This window comes from Glycine max, chromosome 3, assembly GCF_000004515.6.
Source record: "Glycine max cultivar Williams 82 chromosome 3, Glycine_max_v4.0, whole genome shotgun sequence".
NCBI lineage: Eukaryota > Viridiplantae > Streptophyta > Magnoliopsida > Fabales > Fabaceae > Glycine > Glycine max.
In genome coordinates this window covers 3,654,771-3,675,632 of record NC_016090.4, presented here as the reverse complement: position 1 = coordinate 3,675,632, position 20,862 = coordinate 3,654,771, and the positions used below count along the sequence as shown (strand labels likewise).

The window sequence follows — 20,862 nt, the reverse complement described above, 5'->3', positions numbered from 1 at the left end:
TAAAAATGACAAAAATAAAAACATATACAATAATCAATTTTGGATGATAAAAAAATACAATAAAATAAATGATTCATTTGTTATTAATAGCATGAAAATCATGAATATGATAAATGCACGACATAGGTACTCTGAATATGTATATGTCATGATGCAAGAAAATCAACACATTGTTACCTTACATTATGTCTTCATGTATGTTCGAGAAACACATGAGTTTGAAGTTCAAGAAATTGCAAATAAGCGGCTTGGTCGATGAGCAATGACATGCAATGTCAAACTGAATGAATGGTCGTGTGATTGTGGATAATTTAGAGCACTTTGAATTCCTTACTTGCATTCGATTGCAGCGTGTGCTTTTTGCAATTTAAATTATGATGACTTTGTTGACCCTGTATACAAGATGAAAAATATTTTCAAAGTTTATCAGCATTACTTACATTCCCTTGGAAGTGAAGACAAATAACCTCAATATTTAGGTTCAATATTTAGGTTCATATTTTAGTGTCTTTATATCTGATATAATTAAATTTGTTTTCTAACAAATAAATCAAATGAAAATGTACACACCTTTAAAAAATAATTTGATATCAAATTATTTTTTAAAAGTATGAACATCCTCATTTCCCTATATGTATTGTTTATATTCCTCTCTCTATTAATGCCTAGATATTTTCTTCTCATTTTCTTATACATTTCTCGTAACAATCATGGAGTATGTTACTAACACATTTTTTTAATAATCAAATACTTGTACGTAAGGTTATCAAACTTGAGAGTTTACATAGACTCTTGAAAGTTCTATAGACCCGACTCATGGATTCAACTCGTAGACTCGTAAGAATCTACTTCATATAAAAATAATAACAAAATATATATAAATAACATAACAATTAAACATTTCAATAATATAATAAAGTAAAATAGTAAATCATAATTTTCACAATACTTAAATAACCAAGTCTAGTAATGCATCATTATTAGATAATAACTTACAGATGTTATAGCAGTGGTAAATCATTCTCACCGAGGATTTGATGTTATTAGAGAATAAGGGTTTGATGTTATTAAAGGTGAGAATTTTTGTATGTGAGAATAACACACTAAATGAAGGTATGTTGAACACTAAACAGATAGAAAATAACCCAAAATAACTTACATTTTAGTCTAATTTTTTTAACTTGCTGACTCGTTGACTCGGTAGTAAATTCGAGAGTCTACTGAGTTTACTTAAAATTTATAGAGTCTACTACAAAAAAAGTTTACTCAAGAGTCAACTCATAGAGGGTAAGTGAATTCATAAACTCGTAAGAGTTAATGAGTTAACTCAAGAGTTGATAACCATAGTTGTACGTTGCAACTTTGCAAATATAGTAGATTTATATAATGTCGCGTGCATGCATACTCAGACTATTTCATTGAGTGTGAAGTGTTAACTCACCCCATCTGCAAATTGACCAAAGTCAGGATGCTACTTATTAATGATACAGTTTGTTACTTTTTATTTATTTATACAAAAACTAGCCTTGAACCCGTGCATGCAAACGGGTCACTCGGTTACACTCCACTATTTTTTTTTTTGTTTTAGTAGAGAAACTATGATTAGATTACGAATCAATCAGACTATACTTGATCTTTCTCCTCATATTTCCATAATCATTTTTTCTCTTACAATAACAATTGACACACACTCATAATGAGACATAAATATGACAAAAATAGAAACATATACAATAATCATTTTTGGATGATAAAAAAATACAATAAAATAAATGATTCATTTGTTATTAATGGCATGAAAATCATGAATATGATTGTTGGAAAACACCCAAGTCCAACATTGGCAAGAGATAGAGCCAAATTAGAATATATAAGTGAGGGGCAACCCTCACCCCTCGAGCCAGCTTTTGGGGTTGAGTTAGACCCAAACTCATTTTCCAAAATGGTATCAGAGCCTATTCTAGATCCATTCAAAGGGCCACCCACCATTTTTGTTCACGCATCAAGTCAAAGAAGTACTGGGCGTGAGGGGTGTGTTGGGAAACACTCAAGTCCCACATTGGCTAGAGATAGAGCCAAATTAGAATATATAAATGAGAGGCAACCCTCACCCCATGAGATAGCTTTTGGGGTTGAGTTAGGCCCAAATCCACATATATTCTAAGATGGTATCAGAGCCTATCCTAGATCCATTCAAAGGGTCACCCACTATTGTTGTTCACACACTAAGCCCAAGAAGTGTTGGGCGTGAGGGGGTGTGTTGGGAAACACCCAAGTCCCACATTGGTTAGAGATAGAGCCAAATTAGAATATATAAGTGAGGGAAAACCCTCACCCCTTGAGCTAGCTTTTGGGGTTGAGTTAGGCCAAAATCTCACATTCTAAGAATGATAAAGGTATGACATGTCAAATTGAATGAATGACTATGTGATTGCGGACAATTTCAAGCACTTTGAATTCCTTACACGCATGCAATTACAGCGTGTGCCTTTTGCAAATGAAATCGGGAAGGCCAACCATTACTCATATACATAATGAAGGTATGTTGAACACTAAACAGATAAAAAAACAACCCAAAATGACTTACATTTTGGTTTAATTTTTTTAACTTGCTGACTCGTTGACTCGATAGTAAGCTTGAAAGTCTACCGAGTTTACTTAAAACTTATAGAGTCTACTAAAAAAAGAGTTTACTCAAGAGTCAACTCACAGAGGATAAGTGAACTCGTAAAAGTTAACGAGTTAACTCAAGAGTTTGATAACCATGCTTGTACGTTGCAACTTTGCAAATATAGTAGAAGTTTTAACTCACCCCATCTGCAAACTGACCAAAGTCAGGATGCTACTTATTAATGCTACAGTTCATTACTTTTTTTATGATACAGAAATTAGCCTTGAACCTGTGCATGCAAGCGGATCACTCGGTTACACCATTATATTTTTTTTTTGTTAGTGGAGAAACTGTGATTATATTAAGAATCAATCAAACTATACTTGATCTTTCTCCTCATATTTTCATAATCATTTTTTCTCTTACAATAACGATTGACACACACTCATAATGAGACATAAAAATGACAAAAATAGAAACATATACAATAATCAATTTTGGATGATAAAAAAATACAATAAAATAAATGATTCATTTGTTATTAATAGCATGAAAATCATGAATATGATAAATGCACGACATAGGTACTCTGAATATGTATATGTCATGATGCAAGAAAATCAACACATTGTTACCTTACATTATGTCTTCATGTATGTTCGAGAAACACAGGAGTTTGAAGTTCAAGAAATTGCAAATAAGCGGCTTGGTCGATGAGCAATGACATGCAATGTCAAACTGAATGAATGGTCGTGTGATTGTGGATAATTTAGAGCACTTTGAATTCCTTACTCGCATTCGATTGCAACGTGTGCTTTTTACAATTTAAATTATGATGACTTTGTTGACCCTGTATACAAGATGGAAAATATTTTTAAAGTTTATCAGCATCACTTACATTCCCTTGAAAGTGAAGACAAATAACCTCAATATTTAGGTTCATATTTTATGCATGATCCTTCGAAACAACAAAAGAAATCGGGAAGGCCAATCATTACTTTTATACATAATGAAATGGACGAACCTATTCAAAATAAGCCCAAGAAATGTTCATTGTGGAGAAGTGAAGAACACAATCGTAATAACTGTACATACAAACAAAACTAATACAATTTCTACTTTTTATGTTTTTCTTTAATTTGTATTGTTCATTTTATATTAATGCATTATGTTGTTTTTAATTTAACAAATACTTTTATTACTAAATTATTAGATGTTGTTAATAGTAAATTCTTTTACACAAAATAAATAATATTATTTCATAAACTATAAGTTAATATTAGTAACAAAATATTTTAATATTTGGTTTAAAATTTTATTTTTTAAAATTTAAGTATTCAAACTAAAACAAATATTCAAATATTAAATATCATTAAGTTAGTTTTTTATTCCATTTTAAAAAATCAAATTCAATAAAATTATTAAAAGATTATCTAAATTTTAAAAATACAAAATATATTACATAAAATAATATTAAAAAAATAAATAAAAATATTTCAAATAAAATAATATTAAAAAATATATAGCATATTAAATATAACCATAAAAATATACAAGACAATAAATAATATTAAATAAATCTAATAACAAGTAAAATTAAAAATATTTATTTAATAATTAAATAAATAAAATTATTATAATTTTTTAAAAATAAAAAATATATAAAATAAAATACAAGTAATTAATAAAACCTAAAATATGTAAAAAAATATTATGACTTTAAAGTTATAAAAAAATTTAGAGTATAAAAAAAAATATTAATAACTTTAAAGTTGTAAATAAAAAATAATTTAATCTTAAGTTATAAATAATTTTATGACTTCAGTTAAAAATAAAAAAAATTATAATTAATATTATGACTTGTAACTCAAAAGTCATAATACTTATTACTATTTATTCCATTTTTAAAAATAATTTAAGAACAACTCACATATAAAAAATCAAAAATAAAAATATTTCATTGATAAAACACGTAGAGTTAGGATGATGATCATTGTCTATAAATATTATTATTGTGAAAAAGATGAAAAAACAAAAAAAAAACAAAAAAAAATAACATGTACCAGTCAAACAAGTGAAGAGAGAAGTGTAATTTTATAGATGCCACAGTAGTTCAATAATGAATTGCATAAATTGTAGTACTTTTTTCGATTCAATTTTATATATGCTTTATGCTTTATTTAACATAAAATATTTGAAAGGGTTGAGATACATAATCAATAAAAAAGGTCGAGATTTGTGCAGTTAATTATGATCATGAACATGTCATTGATCATCTGTTTGTGATTGATTGATATGAAAAGTAATCATTTTCATATGAATCCTTAATGAATTAATTTATTAATCATCCATTTCATTGAAGAACCTAATCCTTTGAATTAAATTAATATTTCTATAATCAATTACAACATCAATTACATATTTCAACTCATTATCAACTTTGTACTTGAATTGCTTCCATCACTCACATTTCTCCTAAGGGGATGAATACTACACCTTTTGAGATGCCTTCTATCGAGGGTCCTCATAGAAAGTTGTTTATAGACACTCTTATGAACTTGGCTCTACTTGGATCCACTTAGAGTGTTCTGGTTAAGGAAGCTTCTTCTTATTAGGGTATTCAAGACAAATATTTTTTTTACCTTACCCTATCTATTTGACACTTCTTTCTTGTAAGTTGCTCCTTTGAATTGCATCAATATATATAGCTCTAAAGCTATATGTTTATGGTCGTTGGAGGTAAAATTTGAAATTCAAATTGTTGCATGAGTTATCCATGTTCATGCAACTTCTTGCTCTGCAAAACACTTATCCTCCTAATCTTTGGCAACTCTTCTTGAGCTACTTCCTTCAACTCTACTCTTCCCCATCATTATGATAACTTGTACATTTCAAATTTGAATTGTGTCTATTGTGTGCTTAGTTGTATGGTCTTAGTACTTTCTTGTGATCTTTGAATTTGAATGATGGAAAGTTTTCTGAAGATTGATCTACATAATGTTTTTATGAAGATGCTATGGTAAATGTAGTGCATTGTGCTATGGTAAATGTCAGTGAAGGAGGCACAAGGCTGAGAATTGCCTATAGAAGGCGCTACTATGGTTGACTTCACCTTCGCTTCCTTATTTGCAAAGGAGGTACCAAGCTGAGAATTACTTTATAGGAGGCGCCACTCTAGCTTACTTCACTCTCGCTTCACTAACAGGATACCTGACCACGAGTCAAATTGCAATTTGGCGTCTTAGGCAAACTGACATAAAATGGAGTGTTGTTTCCTATGGGTCAAAATTTATCTCTAACATGTAAATAGTTTTAAAACTACACTACTTTGATAATTTATTTTCCAAAATCACCCCATTTAGTTCAAAAAGTCCAACTTTCACCACAATCAAACACCCTTTCAATTTTCCTTTCATTCTTTTTCAACACACTTTCATTTTCACCTCTTACCTTTCAGCTATGCCTAGCATGGCCTAAGACTTTGGTTTTCTTTATACTATCTTAGAAGACTTTGGTCTCTCGTTCATGCTCTAATTCAATTAATTGAAAATTTCCTCCAACATCATTACTTAACTTGTGATTATCCCTAATTTTAGATGCCTACAAATAAGATCCATGTTTCCCTCATCGCTAGCAATATATTAGCACGCGCTAGTTCATATTGAAAAGTTCTACATTAGATAAACTTTGTCAGCTAAAAATTCAAAAGACGTGCAAGTACCATTTTCCTCTACCGAATATACTGAAATATCCTTTTGACATATTCCCTAGAATAGGCTACCTCGTGTAGCACTGAAATCACCACTGTGAGATGACATTGTCTTGTTCTCCACATCCTCATTGTCCTTCCTTTCTATTTGTTCACATTCAATATTTTAAAAGAAACAATGAATGAACTTTGGTTCCCTCAATCGTATGGTAAAAAAGCCATAATTTTTTGTAGTGATTGTATGTGCATCACAAGATAACTACGCAAGGCTAGAGTAAGCTCTTTCAAGGAAACTACCAAGGGTGTTGCTAGGTGCACCCAGCAAAATTGTTGGTGCACCCAGCAATTCAATGAAGTACCAATAATACCCTTCATTTAAAAAATAAAAGTTAATATATTTAAAAAAAAAGTTTTTCTTCTTCTGCGCTTGGTTTCTTCTTCATCAGTTGCCCGTGCACCCAGCAATCTCCCAGCAAGCTTTCGTTCTTCTTCCTTCTTCTTCTTCCCTTCTTCCTCCGTGCCCTTCATTTGCTTCTCCATTTCAAATTTGCTTCCCTTCTTCTCCTCCGTGTAACAAGCTTTCGTTCTCCCCGGCTATTGGCATCCTCCATTGGGTTCTTCCTCCATTGGCTTTCTTTGTTCGTTTCCTTCCGCCATCCAGGTTAGTGTTCTAACCTCGTATCTCTTTGAATCGCATAAATGGCTGTAGGATAGACGACATTAGTGACGTGTGGTGCTTGAGGTTGAAGACGAAGGTTCTTCCACGAAGAAGAACCTTCTTCCGCGCGTGTGAAAGTGGACTGTTGGTATTCGAGCGGAAGAAAGTGTTCTTCCACGGGAGTCAGCGGAAGAAGGTGAAAAGGTTCTTCCGTGGGATCCAGCGGAAGAAGGTTCTACAGGTTCTTTCGTGGGATCCTGCGGAAGAACGTTGTCTTCCGCGGATGCCCGCGCCTTCTCGCGGAAGAACCTGCGGAACCTTCTTCCGCAGGCTACCTCTCCTTCTTGCGGAAGAACCTGAGGAGGCTTCTTCCGCAGGCTACCTATCCTTCTCGCGGAAGAACCTGCAGAGCCTTCTTCCGCAGGCTACCTGTCCTTCTCGTGGAAGAACCTGCGGAGCCTTCTTCCGCGGACCATGTTTTGCTGTATATTGATTTTTTTTTCTAGAAAATTATGTCTGAACCATCAATTTATTGATATTATTAGTTATTTTTTTATTTATTTGCTAATACAAAGTGTATATGTATATGAGAAATGAGAAATTGTTGCCTTTGATATATGAATTAGATGTAGATATTGTATAAGGAAAATTTTAGATTAATGAACCTAAGCTGTGACTTATATGTATTATGTGGTTGTTTGAGGCTTTAAGGTTTGTATATGTTTGAAGCAGCACTATTGTGAGTTTTTGAGGAGTCCAACTCTTTGTTGAAGACACCATTGTGTGAGTTGTAGGTACTTGGAATTTGATTCCTTCTGAGGCAAGGTATATAAATAAGAGCTTGTATGTGAAGTAGGGTGTGATGCTCTTGGCTTGTTTACGTTTATTGCATGTATAGTATGCCAAAGCAAAGGTCACCTATTTGGTTAACATTGGCATTTTAAAAAAAAAAGTAAATGGAAACTTGATCTAATTAGTTCACTTGGGGGATGTTTGTGTATTTTTTTTAATAGTAACTTGTAAGTGGCTGTAACTTACAACTGTGTGAGCAATAAGAATGTAAACTTTGTTTGAGTTTGTTTGTGGTGATTGGTGAGTTTAGTGAGAAACCTGAGGTTCTAAAGAAAGGTTAATTCTGCGGGATTTGCTACAATGGTCCCATGATTGTGTGATCACGAATGATCTTAAAAAAGCGAAAGAAATTGGATAAATATAATTTCTTGTAAGCATATTCTTACCTTTTGCATGAAGTATATGGTGACGAGACATTAATTACAAGACAAAGTTCTCTCCCTCATTCTCTGCCCCCACCAACTTATGTTATTTAACTTCCATGACTATTGCAAGGTGTTCACAAGTCTAAGTGTTCAGTTTCTTGCCCATTGGACAATCTATTAAAGGAAAATAATGAGGCAATATATAACTATATTAGTAATTAGTTATTGTTTGTACCAGTCAATAATCAGTTCTCCTTAATGTAGCAGAGAAAGTAAACACAATTAGATTGCAAAGCTTAATTGTTGCACAAAATTCTTTATTAGTTGGCTTTGCATCAGTAAACAATAGAAGAGAATGGCTACTTCACTTTGCATAAAGTGTAAAGTTGGCATTATTCCTCCCCATACGTGAACAAATTATTGGCATCTTCATTTTATGTAGCTTGCACCTAACATATAAGTATCTCACTATTCTGTTTTCTTTTTCTTTTAGTATGAACCTTGTAAATATTCTGCAGAGATAGAATTACACTAGCCTTTAGCAAATTTTGAATAATTTATCTAAAGACTAAATTGATTTTCTATGCAATCGTGTAACATTTAAGTTGTACCTTCTTTAAAAGCCAACATTTGACGCGTTGTAGTAAAAGATTGTAATGGCATAAGAAATTAAGAAAGGAATCAGATGTTGTGAAAGGGGCTTTAAGGTTTGTATTATGTGGTTGTTTGAGACAAAGCTTTGTTACCAATTAATTAGACCGAAAAAAGTAAATGTTCTTCATGATTTCAGATCATGGTTAGAACACGAGGTTTAGGTCGTGTGTTAGGAGCTGGTAGAGGTAGAGGCATTAGAGAGGATGCGCATCAGGTTGATGTTCCTCGGCGTCACAGGCCTACTGCTTCAGCACGTAGGCAACGGATTCGTGTGCGTGAGGACGTTACAGAGAGACCTGAGGATGTGCCTTAGTTACATGAGGATGTTCCTCAGTTGCATGAGGATGTTCCTCACGTGTCTGATGCTACCCCAGAGATGACAGGCGCCGCCGATGCTGTTCACACAGAGGGAGTGGCTACTGATGGGAGCTTGGGGTCACCTGCTGTAGATGAGGGATTCCCCAGTGGGCCACGCGACCCATCGGTTTTGACCGGTTTTGCTGAGCATGTCACACACAACATCTGGAGTGGACAGGTACGTACTTTTTAATGTTGAGTAATTACATAAAAATTATTTGTAGTTGGATTGTTTTTTATATACACGTTATTATAAATTGTTATTCAATTTAGGAACGACCCGATCTGAAGTTGGTCTCCCATGGTAGAAAAGTAGATAAAATTGGGAGACCAGCGCCTGAGATCGAAGGCATGATTGCTGCCACCGGATTGAGTCCACTGATCAGGTGTTCTGTTATCACCACTGATCCTGGACTCATATCCGCCTTCATCGAGAGGTGGCATTGCGAGACTAGCACGTTCCACCTGCCAGTAGGCGAGTTGACGATCACGTTGGATGACGTGGCGTCACTCCTACACGTTCCCATCACTAGCGCGCTGCATAAGTTCGAGTCGCTGGTTACTTCAGACGCAATTGGTCTACTGACGAAGCTTCTTGAGGTCAGTCATAAGGAGGCTACAGCTGAGACCTAACAGACTGGTGGACCTCATGTCCGGTTAGGGTGGCTTCGGGACGTGTATGAGAGCCAGTGCAGGGCCAGACGATGGGTTGTAGCAGCCTGCACGTATATGCTCCACTTGGTGGGTTGTACTCTTTTTGCCAACAATAGTTCAACCCATGTACATGTCGTGCACCTGGAGGCTTTCAGGGACCTGGCCTAGGCAGGGGGATTCGCCTAGGGAGCGGCTGCATTGGTCCACATGTACGAGCATCTAAACGACGCGTCGCAGGCCTCTACACGGCAGGTGGGTGGTTACATTACACTTCTTCAGGTACGTATTATTACTGATAATTTAAATTAAAGTAGTATTGAATCCCTTTTTTTTATTGATGTTCACTATGTGTTTGTAGTGCTGGATATACGAGCACTTTCCTGCAGTGCATACATGCGTTGTTCATGATGTTTATGATGAGGGGAGCCCACGGGCCTGCAGGTGGCTTACGGGTAAGGCTCATATGACGGGGATCAAGGGAGCCCCGTATCGGAGACATATGGATGCCCTGACTGTGACTGACGTGTGTTGGATGCCCTATGTTGAGCACCGGGGAGTCAGGGGCTTTGACTTGATATCGTCGTACACCGGCCAGCTCAGATGGGGTTAGATTATCGTGTACGTTCGACCTGAGCAGGTTCTTCGACAGTTTGGCTACATTCAGACGGTCCCTCCGCTGCCGGTTTGTGATTCTTTGACGGGTGATGATATAGATGACCGGTAACTGCATTTTTCAGACCATTTGGTGCCTGCAGGAGAGCTCTGTGTAGTTCCTGGGCAGGTGGCGCCAGACTACATGGAGTGGTTTTTTTGGATTTCGTACCCGTTCGTCACGCGGACCGAGGAAACTGCTGAGCCGAGACATCCACCTCCCCCTCATGATGAGGAGTTCGTCGAGCCACCCATCCCCGAGGTTTCAATCGCGTCCGATCTCGCTACGCATTCAGTGGTAAGCATAACTTGTGTAGTTTTTCATAATTTAAATTTTTTAAAAATGTGATACTAAATTTGTTATTTTGACTATGACAGGTTGACTGCGAAGGATGTCAAGGGATGGCTGAGGATTTAGGAGCGATTGCTGAGGATTTGGAGCGGGTCATCAACCTCAGGATGGTCACTGAAGGCACTGACTTATATGACATCATGACTCGTTGTCTGAGGAGAGCTAGAGGTGACGCCACAGATGGAAGTCTTAGGCCGCGACAGAGACGCCGCATAGATTAGGATTTATATTTTTATTGTATTTAAATTATTAATTTTAGTATTTGTTTATGTATGTGATAAAACACATTTACTTACATCATTTATGATTTATGTTTGTCTCTCTATAAATATATGCTTTGAAATTTAAATATAAACCACACACATGAGTCACATTTATAATGGTATTTGAATATATAAAATAAAGAAGATAAAATAATTTAACAAGGAGATTTTCTCCTGCCTTGTAATTTAATATAAATATATAAATATTATTTGTTTTAGGAAAAGAAAAAATTTGTCATATTGAAAATAATATGTTATTCCATTCATTCAAATATGGAAAGAAAAAATAAAAATGATGACATCACAATTTTATTAAAGAAAAAAAATATGTAAAACAAACTTATTATTTATAGTATTTATTTTAGGAAAAGATATGTAGTATTAGAATTAAAATTTATTTTTTTATAATATTATAATTACTTTAATATTATTATACAGATATTGTTTTTTTATAATATTAGAATTAAAATAGTATTTAATAAATAAAACTAAGTTGTTTCAGTATAAATTACTTTTTTAGTAGTAATAAATATGTGCCTTTATAAAAAAATTAGTCACTGATGAAATTGATTTATATTTTAAACTAATACAATGTTATGGTGACTAAAAAACTTTAAAAAAAAAACAAAACATCTCTATTTTTTGTTTCAGTACATCTTCGGAGTACCTATGGACATGCCCATGTCTCATTTATATACATGGCCCAGGCAGGTGCATGGCTTCACTTTTAACAGACCCGTGACCATTTTTCGTTTTTAAGTTTATAAGTAAAGCATTGTCGTGTCACGTCAGTAATTTTCGTGTCACGTCAATCAATGTCGACTCACGCCAGTAATTATTCTGTCACGTAATTGCTTTTAAATGGACAAGCTAGTCAATTTGTTCACGCAACAATTCATTAGTATTTCAATACTGATTAATTACATGAACAAAAATCCGATCGTAAATATAGATACATAAATATTACAACTTCAGTGTCTGCTTAGGTCTACGTGCGTTGTATTAATTGTCATTAGGCTTAAGTAGTGCTGCATTCTACCTACATATGCAGTTGGCCACTGTTTTCCCTCCAGATACGAATTGCTTGACCACAACAACGCCATAGGAGGTAAGGGACAACGATCTTTCAAATAAACCTGTTGTAAGTGAAATTACAATAATAATTTAAACGAACAAACCAACTCATTCAATAATTGAAATTATTTGAGTAAACGAATTTTCAATGGACCTGAACAAAATGATTTCCAAACACATGACCGACGCATATCATGCGGTGCGTAGAAGAATCGGTCGGTGGTCAACTTTTGAGAGGGAAAAATGTGAAGCTCTGTTGTCGTGATAACGATACAAGAATTACATTATATCTTGACGCAATTACATATTCCATATCCGTTATATCCATCCATTTGTCCATACTAACCTAAATCACAAAAAAAATACATGTGTCACTCATGTAAACATTATTTATATAAGTAAAAAGCATAAAACACATACCTTGGATAACCCATCCACGTGTAGGGACAACCTCAGCTGTTCATATCTCTCCATGCCACCAAAGATCTTTATGTAGTCTTGCAACCATTTGCCAAGTTCTTTAATCAATTCGTTACGCATCACGGCCTAACACTCTTCTCCCATACCTAACAAAGCAGAAACTGACCGATATCCACAATTACCATCCGCTTTCACATCAACAACGTCCTCAATGAAACCATGCATAAATGGCGCAAATTGATCCAACATCGGGATCATCCTTGTTGGCTTCGGTGGTTCAAAAGATGATGCACTGGGTCTGACTGAGGTGTTGCTGTTTTGAACCGAATGATAAGCATCAACATACTCCCAATAAGATGGATCACGCTTTGTTGATCTTTCGTTTCTTTTCATCACTTTCTTCGGGGCACCTTTCGTCTTAACCTTTGTTGGAGGAGGACACATAGAGGTCTCATCGAGAAACGCGAATTCTCGGAGTTTACTCTTGAAAGTAACTTTCCCGCAAACATCAAGTTCCTCGAATCTTTTATATATTCTATCCATCTCTTCCTTGATGCTCAAACTCAACCGAAATTTCATTTAAAAAGTACCTTGACACCATTCCCAGAAGCCTCTTGTATAAGGTTTTCTTAAAAACATGACCAATAACATGCGTACTTGTTTCGAATGATGCTCTAATTTCAGTGTGTTGCAGCGTCATCATGTTGTTCATTGCATCCCAACCCCAAACAAACCAAACCCAATACGATAAAAAGGGCCAAATCTTAAGCCATAAATAGAGGACTAGTTTTAGAGAATTTCTTCCCACACCCAGCATATTTCTTACATCCAATACTTTTTCATTTTTTCCAAAATTATCCCTACAAATAAACGGATTAGTAATTCATAAGAGAATTACAAATTCGTAATCCTTAAGAGTAAGCTTACGGAATCATAATCTATAAGTTTTTTTTTTAAAATGTTTTACAAATTAATGACCCATGCAAGATTCGAACATGTAACTTTTGCATTATTAGTATGACGTTCTAATCAACTGAGCTAATAAATCAATTATGTTGTAAAATAATTAATGTTACTATATATAACACTAAAATTTCTAAAATATATTTAATGCACATGTAAATTTACATAATAAATTATATGACAATTAATTTTGATCTAATAATTAATTTGTTGTTTACATATATAAATTTTTATGAAACCTATGATTTTTATTTAAAATTTATATATGTAAAAAAATACATTATTAGGTCAAAATTAATTGTAATAAGGCCAAAAAATACATTAGTAGATTTTTATTTTTGTCCTTATTACAATTAATTTTGATCTAATAATGTATTTTTTTTGCATATATAAATTTTAAATAAAAAATCATAGGTTTCATAAAATTTTATATATGTAAACAAATTAATTATTAGATTAAAATTAATTGTCACAAAATTTATTATGTAAATTTATATGAGCATTAAATATACATTAGAAATTTTAGTATTATATATAACAACATTAATATTTTATAACATAATTGACTTATTATTTCAGTTGGTTAGAATGTCATGCTAATAATGCAAAAACCACAAGTTTGAATCCTACATGTGCCATTAATTTGTAAAACATTTAAAAAAAAAATCTGTAATCCATATACGGATTACAAATTACAAATCCGTAAGCTTATTCTTATGAATTATGAATCCTTATATTTATTAACAAGGATATTTTCAGAATTTACAAAAATTTGTTGTGTATACAAAAATATACTAGGTGCATGAAGGAATTGCCCAAGTCTTATAATAATTTTGCCACTCAAGCCCAAAACACAAACCTACCATCATGACCCAAAGAACTTGGGTGGTCTCTTATGGTCATGACCCACTTCATGAAATATAAATAAAGCATTTGTTTCAAATGCCTTGTGGCTCAAAAGATATTCTTCATTTGTTTACTTCCACAATTGCCAAAGTAACATATATTTCTACTTTAATTAATACTCACGAATGCACACTTTTTCTATTCCATGGACGATTCTTAGTAGATTTCGAGGAATCATCCTATCCCCCCACATCCCACATGACAACTTTTTCTACTACTTCAACCTTTTCATTCTTGACAAATATGCAAGCCAATCTCTTCCTTCTCAATCACGGATCCAACTTTTTTTTTTCTTTTTTTTTTCTGTCCATCTTACGTTATTTTATATTTTTTCTTCTTTAACTGACAATATTCTTTCTCTTAACTTACTAATATTTTCACCCATATTAACACGGGCATGTGAAATATATATCTTTATATCACAAATCTTGAATATTAATTTTTAAATAGCAATATTTTTAGGGATATTTTCTCCTTTTTAAACCATGTGACTTTTCTTGTATTTACTATGTAACTTTATTTGTTATTTTTTAAAATATTATAATTATTTAAATTATTTCAATTTGATTTCTAATTTAAAAATTAAATATTGAGACTTTATATTAAATCAAAGATATTTTTTTAGATAAATGAAAATTTATGATTATTATAATCTTAGTAAATCTTAGTTTGAATTTTAAACTTAAATACTATATTATTAAAAAAAACATTTAAAAAACTTTGTTAAAAACTTTCATGTACCATTAGTTTTTTTTTTTTTGTAAAGCATGTATCATTAGTTAATATTATTAATATAAATAAAATACTTACATTGTAGATGAAATATAAAAATAAATTAAAATAAGTTAAAGATATTTTTTATGTAAAAGCCTAATAGACTTTATAAATAGGCAAAATGATAGTATTTTAAGGATATTTTACTTGCTTATATCTTCATTTATTCTGTTTAAGATTAATATATAATTTTAATCTGTTATAAATTCTATGTAATTTAATTTTTTTATATTTTATAAGTTATTGAAAAAAATAAAAACTATATATGAAGAAATAAAAGCCCAAAAAATAAAATAAAACAGAGGTAGCTTAAATGAATCAAAAAGTGATTTTTTTTTATGAAAAAAAAATGTGATGTGATAACTTTATTGAAACAGCTCATTTACATATATTACATAAAATAATGGTATGAAAATTACAAGACCCACTTGACAAACCCCACTCCCTATTGTTCCCTGGTTACTAAACTCAACCACATTTTGCCACCACCAAGGAAATTAGAGAGAAGCAAGTTTTTATTTTTCAAAGTCTTGGTCTTAATTACGACCATGAAGTAATATAGTAACCGAATATGCTTCCAAGAATTCTCATGCTCCCTCCAACGACCCTTTTTATACCCTTTTCTAACCGCCACTTCATCACGGCAAGCATATGCCTTCTAATATTCTAGCAAACCTTCGCTACTAAATTCCCTTCTTAACCCCTTTTTTTTTTGTACCTTCATCATCATCATCATATATTTCATATCACACCAACCCATTTTAATTTGCATTTGATCTTCTTCATAGACATATACACACTATCATATTATTATTATTTTCTTCCCCAAATTTTGGTTGTTTTTGATGTTATGAAGTTTGGGAAGAGACTCAAGCAACAAATTCAGGAGTCGTTGCCGGAGTGGAGGGACAAGTATTTGTCGTACAAGGAATTGAAGAAGCTCGTACGGCTCATATCGGCGGCGCCGCCAACGTTGTTGAATGGATCGTTGGAATATGGCAAGACGGAGACTGAGTTTGTGTATTTGTTGAATAATGAAATAGACAAGTTCAATGGGTTCTTCATGGAGAAAGAGGAGGACTTCATTATTCGACATATGGTAATGTTCTTAGTGACACACTAATCATTTTTACTTTAGAAATTGTTATATATATGTTGTTCTATCTTTTAAATTTGATCATGTTACTAAAACTTCTTACACTTACGAAGGAAATCTTTGCATTCTTTTAATATATTTATTAACAATGATTTTATTTTTATTTTGTTGTAATAAATTTTTTGTTTCAATAAATTTAATTGCTTAGAAATTAAGAGTCTAAAAATTTTATGTATTTTTTAGAAAGGTGTTATAAAACTTGAAGTAAGATTTGCATACAAGCCAAAGTGAACAAAGAGACTTTTAAACTATAGGATAAGATACAGTAATAGAGTTCAGAGTTCACTATTATTGCATATCTTGTCTGACTTTTAGTTTTACACTCAAAGTCTTGGTCATGAAAGTAATTGTAGGGTCTTGTAGTCACTGACTGCAAGAACTCCATATATACTGATTTAGAGCCTTGTTTTATATATATATATATATATATATATATATATATATATATATATATATATATATATATATATATATATATATATATATATATATATATATATAGGTGGATCTTGTGGTGTAAAATAATGTATGTAACATTTAAATAATATTTGAAAATGCTGATTTTGTGTAAGTTATTTCATGTGTGAATAGTAATAAGATGTAGATGCTTGTATATCACAAATGTTTATTTAACATTTTCCATTTTTGTATCTATTTTGTTTTTTTTATCATACTATATTATTTATTACACGAACCCTTCTCTCTTTTTCTTTCTTATGGCGTCAGATAATATAAGGTGTACATTAACCTTTATTCTTATTTTAAACGATAACGTAATTTCATGTCATAATTTAGTAGACAAAAAATTATTCTTTTTATTAGAGGGGATTACAGGGACTAGAATTTTTGTGTGTAGAAATTCATTTCATCGATCCTTCATCATAAATTCATAATCACGTCGTTTATTCCTTACGAATATTCTTTTGAAAGGTTAAGTGTAAAAGATTGAAAGTTATGCACTACATTGGAAATTATGATTAGAGTGAGGATAGTGTTGGCCAGCTGCGAAAACGTAAAGACAAATAAGATACTGTTATTTGTACAAAATTATTTATAGAAAAATGTTAATAGGTGTTCTTAAGATATTAGTTAAAAAATTAAAAAAAGAAATATTTTTATTGAAATGTGTAAAATTGTATTGTTTATATTTTTTTATAATTTTTACAATAAATATTTTTTCTCTTGTAGTTCTTTAATCAATACCACAAGGACACTGGTTAACAATAATCATATTTATATAAGTAGGTCAATATCGGATATTTTGAATTACCAAAAGCAATGGGTTTTGTATGCAAGAGCTTTGAAATTTTAATTTGTATCGTTAATTTTGAGGTTTCATTAGTTATAAGTTTCATTTGATGTTTTAGAAAATTAAACACAATTTTACGTGGGATAACTGACAGAACTTGATTCAACAAAAAGAAAAAAACTGATAGAACTTGAACAAAGATTTTATATTATAGATAGTTTTTTATATATATATACATAAGAGGGACTAACGTAAAAGAAAGAAAACTAAATAAACAAAGTTTTCAAGAAAGATAATATTCAATTCAATGCCTTAATCGTTTTAAGGTGAGCACGTCAATCCAGTAAAAAAAGGTGAGCATGTCAATCTTTAAAAATATATTAAATTTTATTTTAGTGAATGAAGCTCATATTAGTCCTTTTAAAAAAATAATGCGTTTTACTTATAGTGAATTTTAAATATTTACTCTTTTTAATTTTAATAAAAAAAAAAGTTTTAAGGGAATCGTGGTTTTCCCTCATCCACAGGAGGATCCTACACAATACACATATGTATATGGGTCAGAAGGAAGAAAATAGTAGGGGACTATGATGGTTTTTCATGTGGAACACCGTCACCATGTGTTTGTTTTAGCCTTAAATTTCTCGAATTTCCCTATCAATTTTGAAAAATGGAAACATCATGCATTAAAAATGCACTTCAATTGTTCAAACAATTCAAGGGAGGAGCATTACTTTTGGGTCCCTTACAAGCACGTTTTGTCCCACACTTCCCATTAATTTGTTACCCCAAGTTAGGTGCACAAATTCTATATTAGTGCAACAGTTTTCTGTTTCTTTTAACATGTTTCAATGTAGTTGTAGCAAATCATTTTTATTATTATTGAACTACGTGTGCATAGGGATTTCAAGGAATGGAAGCACGTCCACTCGACATAATTAATGTTTGAAATAAATGGTGAGTATGAAATTTTTATAATTAGATGTTTAGTGCAGGAAGTACAACAGAGAATCAAGAGAGTAGTTGACGTGTGGGGACCAAGTGGAAGTCAACCTTCAGAAGAAGATTATAGAGAGGAGATGGCTAAAATCAGAAAAACTATTGTTGATTTCCACGGTGAAATGGTTCTCTTAGTCAACTACAGCAACATCAATTACACAGGTTTTTTTTTTTTTTTTCACATGCTTAAGCTATCCACTGTTTATACTCTAATCACACAAACAGATTACAAAATAATTCATTTTTATAATATTTAATTTAAAAGTTTTATCTAGTAAAATATATTGTATTGTTGACAACTAGTACTGTTCATGATTAATTACTTAATTTCCACTTGACACTAAATTGAGTCTTATTAACTTTTTGAGAATTGAAAAATTCAACTTCCTGTGAAGATTAGCTGAGATTATAAACTATTTATATTTTCTAATCAAACAATAATTTCTTTATATCTAAGGTAATTTCTAATTGATTGACGTGAAATTATTACATAATATAAGATTACAGTCTCAAATTAATAATTTTTACACGAGACATAATTGAGTTTTCAGAAAAATCAATATATATATATAATGTAGAAACTAATGGGGACCATGAATGTAACAGTCTTAAACCATCTAATAATTTCTCGTGTTTCACCCATAAAACTCTTTACAGTGCATGAAAATTAAACTCCAATGTTAAAACATGGTTTGCTATTGATAAAAAGGCTAGGAAATGCATTGCCATAGACTTTGATGCAGCTTTCTCTACAGAATTTGATGCTACCTTGAACAAGTGACAACACTGAATTTTGCAGGGTTGGCAAAAATTCTGAAGAAATACGACAAGAGGACAGGGGGGCTTCTGCGTTTGCCATTCATCCAGAAAGTGTTGGAGCAGCCATTTTTCACAACAGATTTGATCTCAAAGCTGGTGAAGGAGTGTGAGAGCATAATCGATGCAGTGTTCCCGGCAGAGGAAGAAGCTGAGAGAGCAAAGGAAGCAAAAGATGCAATAACTGTGGCAGGAGAAGGGATTTTCAGAAACACAGTTGCGGCTTTGCTTACAATGCAAGAAATCCGAAAAGGTAGTTCCACAGAGAGCCCTTTCTCTCTGCCACCACTCAACTTGCTAGACTCTGATCTCATCCAATCAATACAACTCAATGCTGCTGTTCCCATTGTCAAGTGAAACTAGATGAAAAATACTTATTCAAACACATCCATAGTGTTACAATGTTACAATGTACTAGTAATTAGTGAGTGATCTCAATATATATCCTTTTGATGAAGTAACACCTCAGTTACATATAAAAGAGTAGCTAGCAATTTAGCCATTTCAAGGTTATTTTAGTAATTATTGGTTAGGGTATTTAAATTTCATTTCAGGGTGATATGGTCAACATACTGGGTTCTCTATGAATTAGAAAGGAAATAATAATAATATAAAAAACAGTTCTCTTATGTCCATTCCAAGGCTTTTTCTTTAAGTTGTCTTGTCCGAATCTTGTATGTAAATAAAAAAATAAAAAAACATGAGGAGAGTTTTGTTCTCTTAACTATTGTAACTTGTCAAGAGATCTAATTTAAATGGTTAAGTAGAATACATAAACTATTATATTATAAATCTCCTGACACTATTTTCATTTCCTATGAATAAAAAAAAATCCATCAAACTTAGACTAATCTATTATTACTTAGTATGTGTTCTACATACATTAGTCATATCAACCGAGGTTCTATATTCGATGCTCTGCATTTGTGCGGACACAGAAGGAGTATTTATCCATGTTGTCTGTCCTCATACTTTAACTTTAACTATGCATCTTCTAACAATTACTTTTTTTATTTTAATTGTGCTCTTACGTAAAATATTGTAAGCATCCTCAACGAAAAGCATTGTATATAACCTATTAGCATAGGGGCATGTGATGGATCCCCGATTCTGAACCATGACTCTTCAGAAATATCTAACATTATATAAGAACAGAATTTACCAACCACAACATTGGTTAGCAATTTAGAGTATAGATCCTTTATCTTCATGACCTTTTCTTAGTCTCGTGAGGAGCACATGACGTCTTCCGAGTAGGAATCAGAACAACATAAGAGATTGCAACCAATCTCTTTTTCAAGGGGCATCACAAAAGCAAGTGGATGAATGGTGGAATATATGAGTCTTATAATTTGAGTATAATATCTATGATATTGATA

At 32.3% G+C, this 20,862-nt stretch overlaps 3 protein-coding genes across 3 annotated transcripts; all 3 read left to right on the top strand.

Moving 5' to 3' along the window:
• Positions 1-9,225: 9,225 nt before the first annotated feature.
• Positions 9,226-9,839, top strand: LOC102662326 (protein MAIN-LIKE 1-like). The gene is made up of 2 exons (XM_006577346.1): positions 9,226-9,384; positions 9,480-9,839. The coding sequence occupies exons 1-2, from the start codon at positions 9,226-9,228 to the stop codon at positions 9,837-9,839; spliced, it is 519 nt and encodes a 172-aa protein (XP_006577409.1).
• A 228-nt stretch (positions 9,840-10,067) lies between these two features.
• LOC102662206 (uncharacterized) lies at positions 10,068-11,084 on the top strand. Its single transcript, XM_006577345.1, has 4 exons — positions 10,068-10,139; positions 10,219-10,465; positions 10,616-10,809; positions 10,890-11,084. Exons 1-4 carry the CDS (start codon positions 10,068-10,070, stop codon positions 11,082-11,084), a joined length of 708 nt encoding a protein of 235 aa, XP_006577408.1.
• A 4,548-nt stretch (positions 11,085-15,632) lies between these two features.
• Positions 15,633-20,446, top strand: LOC100806277 (SPX domain-containing protein 3). The gene is made up of 3 exons (XM_003521976.5): positions 15,633-16,362; positions 18,664-18,829; positions 19,467-20,446. Exons 1-3 carry the CDS (start codon positions 16,114-16,116, stop codon positions 19,838-19,840), a joined length of 789 nt encoding a protein of 262 aa, XP_003522024.1. The 5' UTR covers positions 15,633-16,113; the 3' UTR covers positions 19,841-20,446.
• Positions 20,447-20,862: the final 416 nt, after the last annotated feature.

Bases quoted from the DNA above. Each gene is read 5' to 3' on its own strand.
- LOC102662326 (XM_006577346.1), top strand. From the start codon at position 9,226: ATGACAGGCGCCGCCGATGCTGTTCACACAGAGGGAGTGGCTACTGAT. The intron at 9,385-9,479 runs GTACGTACTTTT...TATTCAATTTAG, and splicing joins ACAACATCTGGAGTGGACAG to GAACGACCCGATCTGAAGTT.
- LOC102662206 (XM_006577345.1), top strand. From the start codon at position 10,068: ATGTACGAGCATCTAAACGACGCGTCGCAGGCCTCTACACGGCAGGTG. The intron at 10,466-10,615 runs GTTAGATTATCG...TGGTGCCTGCAG, and splicing joins CACCGGCCAGCTCAGATGGG to GAGAGCTCTGTGTAGTTCCT. The intron at 10,810-10,889 runs GTAAGCATAACT...TGACTATGACAG, and splicing joins ATCTCGCTACGCATTCAGTG to GTTGACTGCGAAGGATGTCA.
- LOC100806277 (XM_003521976.5), top strand. From the start codon at position 16,114: ATGAAGTTTGGGAAGAGACTCAAGCAACAAATTCAGGAGTCGTTGCCG. The intron at 16,363-18,663 runs GTAATGTTCTTA...TGTTTAGTGCAG, and splicing joins ACTTCATTATTCGACATATG to GAAGTACAACAGAGAATCAA. The intron at 18,830-19,466 runs GTTTTTTTTTTT...TGAATTTTGCAG, and splicing joins CAGCAACATCAATTACACAG to GGTTGGCAAAAATTCTGAAG.